General features: G+C 35.2%; 1 protein-coding gene across 1 annotated transcript; it reads right to left on the reverse strand.

Moving 5' to 3' along the window:
- Nucleotides 1–6,549: 6,549 nt before the first annotated feature.
- LOC149567412 (calmodulin-like) lies at nucleotides 6,550–13,677 on the reverse strand. The gene is made up of 4 exons (XM_089816636.1): nucleotides 13,599–13,677; nucleotides 12,977–13,134; nucleotides 12,791–12,868; nucleotides 6,550–6,651 (listed from the first exon to the last, which is right to left on the reverse strand). The coding sequence occupies exons 1-4, from the start codon at nucleotides 13,675–13,677 to the stop codon at nucleotides 6,550–6,552; spliced, it is 417 nt and encodes a 138-aa protein (XP_089672762.1).
- Between the last annotated feature and the right edge of the window lie 290 nt (nucleotides 13,678–13,967).

Consider the following 13,967-nt stretch of genomic DNA (forward strand, 5'->3'; position numbering starts at 1 on the left):
AAAAGAGTATGGTAGTTGAAGTTTGGGAGGAAAAGGAAACAAACATTGATGAAGAAAGAAAATAAGAAAGGGAAATAAAGAAAACATTAATTGACATGGTAGTTGAACACAAGTATAGAAGGAAAAGTAACAAGACATCGATGCAAGAAGGCAAGCTCAAGAGAAGATGATATAACTTTTTCATTGATTTCAAAGGGGGAGAGAATCATATGTGAAAAAAAATCAACAAGTCAAGAAAGATTCAAGAATAATAGATCAAGAATCTACAAAGCTACTAGATGTGAAAGACAACCACAAAATGGATACAAGGAACTTGGTGAGAAGGAAACAAGACAAGAAGAAAAAATAGTAGAACCAAACTTGTAGATGAGTTGATATCAAGATTTCAAAAAAGAGTGAAGAAGGAAGAACAATTTCATATACTTACACATAAGAAATATTTCAAATGACTCAAAAAAAATAGAAGGAAGAGTAAGTTCGTACTTGCACATAATAAAGTTCCTAGCCAAAGGAGAACCCTACATAGAAGAGTACAACTAATGGAGTTAGTGAATGAAAAAAAGATAATATAAATAGACTTTTCATTATATCCTTTCAAGGAGCAACCCAACGGGGAGCATTACTAAACCAAATGAAAAAGATATATTTTAGATACTATTGGGTATATATTGTTAGTTTTTGACAGCATTACTTGATTTCCCATCACATGTTTTCATTAATGTCAAAGGGGGAATTTTTGTCAAGTTCTATAAGTTTTTGTTGATGTCAAAATTTCACTAACATGTAGTTTTTGGATGATGTACTTCGAAATGTTTAATATATAGTTTAGATTTAAGAGATGTAATTTGTTAGTGTTATAGGATGCTCAAATGGTTGGCACAAGAAGAATGACATGCTTGAATTACAGTGCATCTCAAAAAATAGTGTAGAGATTGACACATTGTTTATGTCAAGTTATAAGTTCTAAAATGATGATTTGATCAAATTATAGTGATACATATCAAGACTGGTTATATTACTATGCTAGTTTAACAAAGTTGACATAGTTGGTAAGATTTGTTTTGCACAGGCACACATGATGATATCTTTGATATAAAAACTAGAAATATATAACATTAAAATAGTTTAAATTTTTTATAATTTGTGAGGTGGTTAAAGATATTTTATTTGAGGATGAGTGTTTTAGGGGCTAAGCATAAAATTTTAAAATATTTTATGAATGAGATGAATCTAATTGCTTGATCGATCTTGAATATTCCTTGGGATCGTTAGGACTATGTGTCAAATGTTTTGGTGGTTTACATCAATTGAAGTGATCAAGGATAGAAGAAATATCCAGGTATACATTGTTGTAGTGCCAGATTAGAAAAATGCTACAGGAAGTAACATGGTGGAAAATGTGACAGGAAGTTAATGTCATATTTTGTGTGTGTTTTAAATTTTAATGTTTTCAATAAAATCCTATGATGTGGTGGCATAAATGGAATAGCGATTACATAAGCTCTCCAATTATAGCCACCTGGGACAACGTATGTTTGTTTTCAGTTATGTTAGTTTTTAGTTTTAGTCAGAGTTTTTGAGTGTTTAAATAATTAAGCAAACCAAGTTCTGGAAAGTGACAGTAAGTTGGTAGCAGATTTTTGAGTTTTGCTTAATCATGATTCTAAAATGGTTTTCTTTTCTTGTTTTGGGGGGAGATTTCAGATTCCCAGCCAAAAAAGAAGGGAAAGTATTTTAAATGGCATATTTTCGAATGTAGAGGAGATCGGATTGAGTGGAATAGAAAAAAAGTTTGGATTTTTTCTGATTTTTCTGAGTTTATGATTTTTGAGTGTGTGACTTTCTTTTTTTTCCTTCCTAATTTGATATTCTGAAATCCAAGAACATGTCAATGGTTTTGTTTTAGAACAACAATACATTGAATGGGTTTGAATATAAGTTAAATTTGTTGTTTGAAATCTGTTACAAGAAATACGATTTTCTAATTTAGTTGTTTGTAAATATTTATTATTTTGAGAGTTGTACTAGTTAATGAGAGTCTTTGAGGCTCGTTGTGATCTACTTTCTGGAATCACAGTGAGTTGTGTAAATATGTTGTTCTCTCTTTTCATGTTTTGTGTTTCATTCATTTATGTCTATGGCCACGTGGAAGAAAGCTATTGAATTTGGTGAATATCTTTATATATTCACCAAGATGCTAAAAATTGCATGATTAATATATGATGGTGGAAAAGTTCAGTTTAAACCATAAATTTGTAGATTTGAAAATGACGAGGAATGTCATGTTTAATGAATTGCATATTATCAAGTTCTAAAATAATGCATGCAGAAAAGATGGTATAAATCCAAAAATGGATTTAAGCTGCTAGGTAATTAGTCTCCATGCATTTTAATATAAATGAGGAAGTGGTTGGGTTGCACTAAGTTGCTACAGGAAACCAAAATGTGGTAACAGGAGGTCAAGAAAGTTCCTGTTGCATGTTAGTTTTCATTGGGTATTGAAAAAAATCAATTTTTTAACAGTCTGCAGGAGTTTTTAATCATCCATGAAGTTCATGTCACAAGTTCTTATTTTAAATATGTATGTAGAGAACTAGATAGTCAAGTGTTGAGTTTGGTTTTAGTTTGATCTTGGAGGGTGTATGTGCCCCTTGAAGCAACTCAGTTGAGTGACTATTTTCCTTCTAAGTTTTCCAAGGATTATAAAATAGCTTACTAAATATATTTAGGCTGACATGATAAAATAGGATTATAAAACAACTTACTAAATATTTCTAAAATATGTTATTGTTAAGGTGATGATCTCAATGTATTTGAGATGGATCCAAGTCATTGTTATCTTCCACAAAATGATCTTGATGGTTGATTTCGGTGCAAAATCTTAGGATTAGGAAGAAGATTTTTGATGATTGAATTATCATAAAAGGAGATGAATTAGGTCTTGAATTCCTATAGTTATGTGTTGTGCAAGTGGAGATGTAATCATAGACACCAGTTGATTATATTAATTGTATTGTTGATTTTTATATTTGGGGAAAATTCAAAATAATGCTTAATAGTTTATTTGTATGTACTCTAATGGCACTAATTGATGCATATGTACATTCTACTACACGATTCACAAAACTCATCATATTGTGGCCTACGTGTTATGTGATTCAATAAAAATTTCTTAGGGTTTGATCCTAGGGGAAAATTGAGTAGTGGACTCTGGAAAGTGCACCTGAATACATGTGCATTCTCCATATTATAATAAACTATAATTCTAACAAGGTATTAATTTATTTTTGGCATCTACCCACTATGTTTTTTTCCCCTAATTTGGGTTTAGATAATAAAAATATTTATGTTATGGTGTATTGAATCTTTTTTATTTATGTTCACATGCTTCACATTTTAGTAATCAAAATTAAAGGTTTGAGCATCAAAGGGGATTTATGATTTGAAGGTTTAAAGGGTTTAAGTTTGTATGTTTTAGAAGTAATTGATTCATGCACATCCCCCCTTGATTATTATTTTTTCCAATAATTGATATAAGATCTTGGTCCCTAGAAGGAGGCCTAATAGCTTGAGGGATATTCAAATATGGAAACAAATGGAAAGGACAAGAAGAGATCAAATCAAAGTGAGAGACTCTTAAATATGTCATCATATGATGAAGACATCAAGAAACTCTTGAAAGAGATTTAAGAAGAAGAAAGAGAGATTAAGAAGTTACAAGAATTACTTTCTAGAAGAAAATCTAAAAGCCCCTCTCACTAGTAAAGTTATACTCTTTTTTGACACCAATTCATCAAATTTTCTACGCAAATTACCCTCATCACAAAATTTTGGTCAATTTTTTTATGGCCATTTTGGGCATCAAAATTTTGACCAACTATGGTGTAGAGAAAGAGGTGAAAGGCTGCCAAAATGTGGCATCAAAAATCCATTGGTTCTCACCAAAATATATGAATTTTGATGCTAGTGAACATCATCTTTTGATGAGGATGCTATATCATTGACGTAGTTCTTTTCAAAAAAAATTGTTGTTTTAGATTAAGTTAAAAGCAGGTTTTGAAGGGGCCCTGAAACCCTTTACATCTAAGAAAAAGATAAACCATTAAGCACAACCGGGTTATAAAAGAACTTGAAACCAGTTAAAAAACTAAATCAGGTTTTACCCTGAGACCAATAGATGAGACCAGAAAAAACAACCAAAACAAAACTGGAACCTGGAAAGTCAACAGACTGGAACAACAACCTGAAAAACCTCCCAAACCAGTTTCCAACAAACCAGTAATGCAACTAGTTCACCATCACAAAAAATTAGACATCATAGGGAAAAAAAATATTTTCCTTTTGATATGAATTTTCCCTTACCCAAACGAAGGACCCTATCTAAAGGGGGGGCAGAAGAGTTAGACTTCTTTTGTTTAATTGCAATCCAACCATCCTTAATCTTTGCAGCCTCAGCAACCCAAGCCTCAGAAGACAAAGATCCAAGGAACCCAGGGGAAGAAAAAGTCACAACAACCTTTGTGAGAGAATTAGATGACGGCTGACCCCTAGGAGGGACATCAAAACCAAGAGTAGAGACCAGAGCATCCAACTCCACCACTGGCTCGAAAAGAATGCAAACCTCAGCCACAAAATTCTCAGCAATATCCAAGGAAAGTTCCACTAGAGCATCCTCCTTAGCCACTGGCTCAGAGCTAGCCTCAGCCTCAAAATCCTCAAGAGCAACCAAGGAATGTTTCAACGTGTAGTGCTCAGAGGAGGCCTTTGACCACCTAGAAGGTGGTTGCCTAGATTTGGAATTCCCAGAAACACAATGAGCAGCAACATGACCCATCGAGTGGCATTTCCTGCATCGAAAAGGGATTCCCTCAAAATCCAACAATTGTGTCCAAGAACCCCTTGGGGAATCCAAGAAAATTGCCTCAAGAAGGCCCTTAGAAACATCCAAGTCTACAAGAAAGTGAGCGCAGGTCGAGTGGAGAATATCTGAAGTGTCAGCATCCACATATAAGAAATCCCCAATAGCATTCCCAATAGTTTCAAAAATTGAATCTTGCCAAAGATGTAACGGAAGATTAGGGAGCCAGACCCAAATAGGAAAATTATTAAAGGATTTTGAGAGAGGATCGAAATCCATGTGCCATGGTTTGGCCATGAGAGGAAATCTGCCCTGCCAAGAAAAATTATTGTGACACAAAATAATCTTTCTGTCATTGGTACTTTGAAACTTAACTATAAAAAATCCTTTAGCACACGGGAAGATGTGAACTTTATTATCTATAAGTGGCATCCAGTTCTTGGAGATCTAGCCATGTAGATCAGTAAGAGGGGGCCAATAGCCGCAGAAGAAAAAAATGGCAGCAAGAGAAGAAAGGTCTTCTGCCGTATGGAAAATGTCTTCAACTAATTCAGGATCTAATGAAACCCTAATAGGCTTTAAAGCACTTACAGGCAAAATGTGAGAGGGACCAGATGAAATGGAAGCACCATGTAAACTAGCTTCATAGGCAGCAACATCTGCAAAAGACCTACAACCAAAACCAGGAGACCCTGGACGAGGCGCAAGAGACACACGAGCCGAACGAGGGGTAGACAAAGCCCTACCCCCACCCGCAGATGCAGCCAAACGTGAGGCAAATAGAACACTACCCACACTTGCATCACATCCACCATTATCAACACCTCCACCCAAACGATAGGTGAGAGCAGAGACCACAACATTTCCTAAAGGAGTGGGAGAACTATGCACAAGAGATCCAAAATTTTGAACAGGAGGAGCAGGAGCCATTGAGCAGGAATTTTCCCAATGTGACTATATTGTTGTTTCCTGGAGTTAGCCACACACATTTTGACAAAAGAAACATAAAAAATGTTCAGTTGGATAATAATTGATTAAAAAAAAAAAAATTGGTATGCACAATTATGGATGTCACCACCAAGTTGCAACACAAATGCAACCCCCTAGACCAACTTTACAATATGCCCATTCCCATGCCATTCATATATTTATTTAGTATATTCATAGACCCTTATTATGGTTTTATTTTAATTTTGGTTTGTGCAGATTTGATGGAGAAAGCTAGGTGGAATATGATGAGAAATAGCCAGGATTAGAATGGAATTATAAACATGGATGTCCAAATAAGTGAACATATAGAATGTTCTTATCAACATAAACAATAATATCAATATAGCTAAAGATACATAACATCACATCAATAGTAGATTTAATGTTTTTGATTAAATAAAATAGGTTTTTTACAAGGGTTTCTGAAACCCACTAGTTAACAATAAAATACTATTAAATTTTTAGGTCTAGCAACCAAGCAGTAGAAAAAGAAAAAGAAAAGGCCAAACCCAACCAATAGACATAAACAAAAAAACACAAGGCCAAAAGTCAGGGAACAAACAAAAAACTAGGAGTAACAATTAGGGCACTAATTCTTTAGCTAGCTCTATTTTCTTGAGCTCCATCTCTTCCATGGCCTCAACCTCATCGGTCTTTGAACGACTATCATCTAGGGAGACCTCATCTTCCCTCTTCCCCTTTTATACTCTCCTTTTGCTTGGGCTCTCTCTCTGCAAAGAAACATCCTCATCGGCCACCCTGGTTTCCTCTTTGTCCTTTTCCTCCTTCCCATTTTTGCTTTCCTACATCATTGCATGTAGCTGAATGATGTTATCATTAAGACCTTTTATTATGTTAAGGCTTTGGCTAACTGAGCTATGGAGAGAGCTCTGCATCCTTTCCACTCTTATTTCAATCTAAAAACCCTTGCATCCAGCTTGCTAATTTTGACACTCCCATCCCCCCCTTCTAAACTTTCTTGCCACTACATCCTAAACTTGATCTCTTCAATTTCATGGAAGATCCATTTAATGGACCAGAAATTGTCCACCAAACTATTATGGGCATTGTTAAGGAGGTTCATCCTCATTTTCTATGTTGTCACTAAGAATCACCAAAGCTGGGTCAATGAGGTCTTTCAACTATATTTTTCCATCCCTTCCCTCCAGAACCTCTGGGTGGATACATGTTCTCTAAGTAGACCCATTTTCATAGTGCTTTCATGGAAGTTCCTTCATGCAGTTTTCCTTCCCTTTGCATTAAGAGTAATAGTAGTATTAGCCAAACCCTCTTCCTCTTTTCTCTCTTCTCAAGCTTCAATAATGCTCTCCTTACCCTTTCTAAGAGCCTTCTTAGCATCCTTCTAACCTCCTCTTTTCCTTTTGACCAAGTTGTCCTCCTTCCTGCTTACTTGAGCCTTACTGGTTTCCTCCTCTCTCACATTGCCCTCCTTATCTAAGTCCATCCCCTCTTCCTCATCATTATAATCCCCCTCTAAATTTCCTTCCTACTTTATCCTTCTCTCCTACCTTTCCTTGGCTTCTTTTTCTTCTTCCTACCCATATCCTTCATGATTTTAGCCACCTCCTCTTTGTCTTCCAAATGTAGACCAACACTAACCTCTTTATCTGATGGGAGGTAGGAGCTCTTTGTCTCCTCAAAGAATCTACCTTTCGAGCTATAGCCCTTCTGTGAGTTTGAGCTTTAAAATGCTCATATATGAGTAATAACAAATCCTCATGGAAGGCTAGATTAGCATACATGTTCTTCCTATAATCCATAATACTCTTATTTGTAGAGAAAAATAGGTAGAAGGGGATGGAAATTTTTGTTCCATACCTGAAATGGTTTAGGATAACAAAATCATGGGTTTGAATCCTATCAAACCTTGTGTCAAGTGTAATGTAGGATATAATTTCCCTTAGGACAAACCCCCATAGTTTCATAATAGATGTGGGCTCATAGTAGGCACTAGTCTTCACTAGATCCTTCGCATCCTTTGCAAATTCTTTTACCATATTCATGGATATTTTCTTATCCCTATATAATTTTATGCCTTGATTGGGGAAGTCAATGACCTCGGCAATAACCCCTTCATTGACCTAGAAGTTGATCCAATCAATCTTCACCTTCCCATCTCTCCATGACTTCACCATAATGTTAGTTATCTTCGGATCCCAGTCATAATTTTTTTTAATGAAGGATGAGATGCCGCCTTCCATCAGCTTCTCCCACACCTTCAAACACCTCTCCCACTTCTCAAATTCTCCCTCTAGCTCTCTATAATGCCTCTCCCCAACTATTATGTTGCAGAAAGAAAAACAAAAACACTATGTTCTCTAGGCATCATAAGCTAAAACCTAATTTATCTCACAAAACCTGTACTTTCCTCCAACCTTAGTAAAGCAATAGAAATAGTAATTGCTAATTGCCCATAAAATTTCCCATAAAATGTGCCAAAACCCCCACAATTATGATGCCTCTGAATCGGCTTGTGCCAAGCTCTCATTACTTTACAAGTTTGATTGATAACATTAACTACCATAATTATACTTTATGTTGTCCATCCTCCCCAAGATTCTCTCCAGCTCAATTATACTTTTAGCAACCACCAAAAATCCCTCTCCACTAGGCCATATGTGTGACATGTCCCTCCTTATTACCTCATTACCCATCCAATCAGAAACTACATTTCCCTCACAATAAACATGTGACATAAAGACCCTTTTGAAGGAAAGAAAATATATTTTTCATTTCCTCAATCATATTCTTAATACTCCATGATGGAGGTTTTCCTCCCCTTAGCCATTTAATAATATTATTTGAATCCACCTCCAACCATAAGCATTTGACCACTACCTCTTTAGCCAATTTAGTTCTTTATAGGGGTGCACAAGCTTCCGCATAATGATTTGTTTAGTGTCCTAGGGGGAAAGTAGCTACCACAATACCAAACCCATGACTATTTTTTATCACCCCTCCGCATCCCACTACTCTCGGGTTGCCTTTGGTTGCACCATCAAAGTTGGTTTTGTGCTAACCTTCTAGGGGTAAAGACTAGTTCCTTTCCTTTCTTCTTGTCTGAGTCTCAATACTGCTACCAGTTTCACTTGCAAAAGGGTTAGATCCTTTAATAAACAAATAGTTTTCCATGAGGGCATTATGAATTTTACTAGACACAATTCTAACAAGAAGGCTAACATCCCTAAAGATATAGTTATTGTGCTCCTTCCAAATAACCCATCCAAAATGATTCAAGGCCCATTTACTTATAGTTTGTAGCCTAGATCCCTACCAAGAATTATTTCATTGCCTAAAGAATTTAATAATCAAGTTAGGAGCACACTAGCTCAACCCAAAAGCTTGACTGAAAAAAGACAAAACCTCTCTAGTGAAAGAGCAATGTATAAACAGGTGATCCATGGTCTCAGCCTAGTTTTTGCAAAGCAAACATCTATTAGGAATAGGAAGACCCCTTTTACTCAAGTTGTCTATAGTCAATATCCTATTCTGGAGTAAAAGCTAAAAGAACATATTGATTTTAGGGATAAGACTAGGGAACCAAGCCTTAGCCCAGTCCAGTGTCAAATCCTGCCTCATAATAGCTTGGTATCTCGAAGCCACTAAATAGGTACCATTCAAAGTGCTCTCCCAAACAAGCTAGTTATGATCCTCATTCACAACCACTAAGTGAAGAATAGTCATTAGAGGTTTCAGGTCCTCTGATATGGAAGCAAGATCCAACCCTAGCCTTGTTTATAATCAGTAAAAAATCTTCCAAACCTCTGGATGCAAATGCAGGTCCATCTTTCAAAATCAAGAATGAAGATAAGAGGCCCCTAAATCAGCCAATTGTCCTACCAGAAAAGGATATCCTCTCCATTCCCAACACTCCATTTCACCCTATTGTTAGTAACTTCTCTAGCACTAAGAAAATTGTTCCAAATATTAGATATTTTGGGAATTGTCTCACCAAAGAGCAAGTTTATAATTGAAGGTCTTCGAAGGTATTTGTCTTCGAAGATGTCCCTCCAATCCCCCTTGCTAGAAAAGATCCTCCATACATGTTTATCTTGGAGAATGTTTTTGAAAGGTCATAGTTTCCTTATCCCTAATCCACCATTCTATTTTGGGAGGCACACATTATCCCATGTCACTAAGGGAAAGTGCACATTATCTTTGGATCCCTACCAAAAAAAGTTCTACTAGATCTTCTCCATGAGATCCACATACTTTCTTGGAATCCCAAAGAGACTCAGTGCATAGGTTGTAATATTTTGAAGGGTAGATTTGACCAACTGAATCTGGCCAGCTTGGCTAAGAGTGACTCCTTTTGAACTAGCCTAGTATTTTATTAAACCTATCTATAAGGTTATTCCAGAAAGAGTCAAGGGGTCTCAAACCCATGGGGGGACCCCAATATTTAAAAGAAAGGATTCCCATTTCACAGTCCAGAATAGTAGCAACCTTCCTCTAACGCTTGATTAGAGTATTCATGAAGAAAATAGAGTTCTTGTTCCAATTGATAAGCTACCTCAAACCCCTAGAGTAAGAGTTCAATATCTTTTTCACCACCCTAGCCTCACCAGTGATGAGTTCCCCGCCCCTCACCCCATAATAGTATCATTAGAAAATTATTGGTGGGAGAAAACTACGGGACTAGAAGAAGGTTTGATTCCAAACAGAGTACCTAAAATTCTATTGGTAGAAACCATCCTTCCAAGATAGTTAGCCAAAATAATGAAAAGAATGGGAAAGATCAGATCACTTTGCCTAAGACCTCTAGAAGGTTTGAAAAAAGTTGAGGGGGATCCATTGACTAGCACAACCAAGGAGGTAGTTGTCACCAATTGGCCAAAAAGTTTGATGACCCTAGAATTAAACCCAAAGGCTCTAAGAACTTTACAGAGAAAGGCCCAGTCCACTTGATCATAAGCCTTTAACATTTCAAGCTTGAGAAGGAAACCTTCTCTCTTTCCTTCTTCCAAAGAGTGGATAACTTCATTGACAGTCATAACAAAATCCAGGATTTTTTGCCACTAAACAAATCTAGATTGTTGAGGTGCTATAATGGAAGGGAAAATCTTGATGATCCTTTATGCCAACACTTTAGAGATAATCTTATAAAAAGAGGTACATAGGCCTATAGGTCTGAATTGGTCCATAGAATCTACCCCAACCACCTTTGAGATAAGTATTAGGAGAGTGGCATTAACCTCCTTGAGAAGACTTCTAGCACCAAAGAATTCTTGCACCACTTTAGTGACATCCTGTTGAACTACATTCCAAAACATTTGAAAGAAAAAAGATGGAAAACCATCTAGGTCTGGGGACTTGTTAGTTACAAGAGAAAAGAAAACCTTCTCAACTTCTAGAGGGGAGGGAATAGCCCCAATCATCACATTATCCTAAGGTTGGATCAGAGCCAAAATATTCAATAAGATTTCCAACTGATCTTGATCCACTAGATTTGGATCTTTCGAAAGTAGATTAGTAAAGGAAATAGCCTTAACAACTATTTCATTATATTCTTCTAGAACAACTTACCCCTTCTTGATGTTGCTAATTATGTTATGAACTCTATGTTTCAAAGTAGAGGTGTGGAAGAACCTTGTATTTTGGTCCCCCTCTTTTAACCAGACAACCCTCGATCTCTATTTCCAATAGGCCCCCTCCTAACTAATTACATTGTGAAGATCAGAATGGATAGATTTTTCCACCTCCAGCCTCTCTTCATTATACCCCTCCTTCTAAATAACATCCTGAATGATGCCAAGGTCCTCTAAGATCTAAGCTTTGGAGTGGAAGATATTACTAAAATCAAACTTGTTCAACTCAACATTTCTTAGTTTCTTAGCCACATTAAACATAGTATAACCCTCTATGTGGATACTCCACCAATCCAAGATACAGAGAGAAATATCTAGGTGGGAGTTCCACATTTTTTCAAATATGAAGGGGAAATTGCACTTGATATCAATGGGGTCTAAAGTGAGAGAGATGGGTGAGTGATCTGATCTAGTCCTATCCATTAAAGAAAGATCGCAATTGTATGAAGACATCCAATCCTAAGAGATGAGAGCCTTGTCCAAATGAACTTGAATACATTCTCTACACCCACTCTTCTATTTGACCAGATGAAGGGACCTCCCTAAAGGTCTCCCACCTGGATAGTAGATTTAATGTTACTAAGAACCAATAACATCAATTAATTATTAGTCTTTGTTAAGGCATGAAGGAAGTGTTTAGATCATAAATTATTGTTTGGATATTTATAATTCACTCATGAGTGTTTTTTGGGATGGATAGTATATGGTTGATTCATGAATTTGAATTCCAAAGCACAACACCTATAATATCTCAACAATTTTAGATGAGGTTGTAGGAAAAAGATGTTGTAGGAATATATATTAACCATCAATGCAAAGACAAAAAATGCATTTGTAACACTTAAATTGATTTGGAGTAAAAGATTCTCTTGTAACTAAGGTGATAAGGATATAAAATAGACCATTGGATAAATCAAAGATCTACAGGCATAGTATCCACAACAAGTATTAGATACAATGTGGATCTATCATATAATGCACTATGATCCAATCCAATACATATAAGATGTGTACACCAAAGTTGTTTAATGAAGGGTTAATCAATTGTATAGAGTATCAAGATACTTATTGAGAGGAAAGTTATTTATAAGAAAAATACATTTATACATTGAAGTCATGAGAAAATTGTCCCATTATTATTAAGGAATCTGACAAGGGACATTATAGTGGAACTTGAACATAAATAAATACTAATAAGACCTACATTATGGTACATAAACATAAATTGAAACATGTCATTAAACATAAATAAATAAATACTAATTAAACCTACATCATGGTACTCATAAAGAGACATTGACAAAGGGGCCAAATAAGAAGTAATGAGTCTAACCTCAAAAACTGAAATGATGCCATTTTGGTCCTTGTCAAACACTTTGAATTCTTCTCTCAATTCCTCATATATATCAGTCTCATGAAAATCCCATATCAAATAAACTTTAACCAACACTAAAATATCATTTCATTTATCTAGCGTAGAATACCATAATCATAAAATCACATTTTCTCACTAACATACCTTCATTTTCCTTGCCATGAGATTCAAAAAACCACTAAAATATATGGTTCCATTGTCATCAACATCAACTTCACTAATCATGTCTCTCAATTCTACTTCAGTGGGATTCTGCCCGAAAGACCTTATAACTATTACAAGCTCCTTTGTGGTAATACAACCTACAAAAAAAAATCAATACCCAATAAACCCAATGACATACAACAATTAAAAAAAACTCCTAAAACAAAAAATGTTTTGAATATATTATGCATGAAATATATTATTACTATTGTTGGTTTAAAATTTGATTGTGTAAGTATTTTGAACATAAAATTTCAGATCACATTCTATAATTCATCATAGGAATGTTACAAAATTAGAATAAATGAAATAATCAATTGTGTAACCTTGATACCCAAACAACATGTAGAAAGAAAATCATAAAAAAAGTATAGTAGTTTGCATTCTTTCACTCTCATTATTATGATGGGTCATAGAATATGATCCAAAATATTGATGCTAAAAAATTATGCACAATCTCATCCCATAAATTGAACTACACATTTCATGATAGAAATCTCCTTTCATCAAACATTAATCTCATGAATTATGAAAGTTTAATAACATCAAATTTGATATTTACCATTTCCATCTCTATCCAAGATACAAAAAGTGTTCTTGAACTCAACAATATGGTCCCTTGTCAAGTTTTCTAGTGTCATACCAAGAGATGCATTAGGAAGATAAAGTATAGTATGATGGCACTCATTCCACAAACAAGTATGGTTTTTCTCATTTAGAGATGAATAAGAAATAGATATGATTCCACAAACAAATATGATTTTATCATGACATTAAGATAATATGTTTCTTGTGATAGATAACATGGAAAGATCTACAACCCTATTAGACCTATTTTAACTTCAATCGATCAAAAAATTAAGATGTGTGTATATTAATATAGCTAGCATTGCTATCATAACAATTAATGAAAACCCAAATGATATGCAAA

This window comes from Cupressus sempervirens, chromosome 3 (genome assembly GCF_028749045.1).
Source record: "Cupressus sempervirens isolate cs-2001-9-10 chromosome 3, ASM2874904v1, whole genome shotgun sequence".
Classification (NCBI taxonomy): domain Eukaryota; kingdom Viridiplantae; phylum Streptophyta; class Pinopsida; order Cupressales; family Cupressaceae; genus Cupressus; species Cupressus sempervirens.

Coding starts and splice junctions, on each gene's coding strand:
- LOC149567412 (XM_089816636.1), bottom strand. CDS start 13,677: ATGACACTAGAAAACTTGACAAGGGACCATATTGTTGAGTTCAAGAAC. Junction 12,869..12,976: donor TCATGGCAAGGAAAATGAAG/GTATGTTAGTGA, acceptor GATTTTCATGAG/ACTGATATATATGAGGAATT. Junction 6,652..12,790: donor GCATCATTTCAGTTTTTGAG/GTTAGACTCATT, acceptor GCAATGATGTAG/GAAAGCAAAAATGGGAAGGA.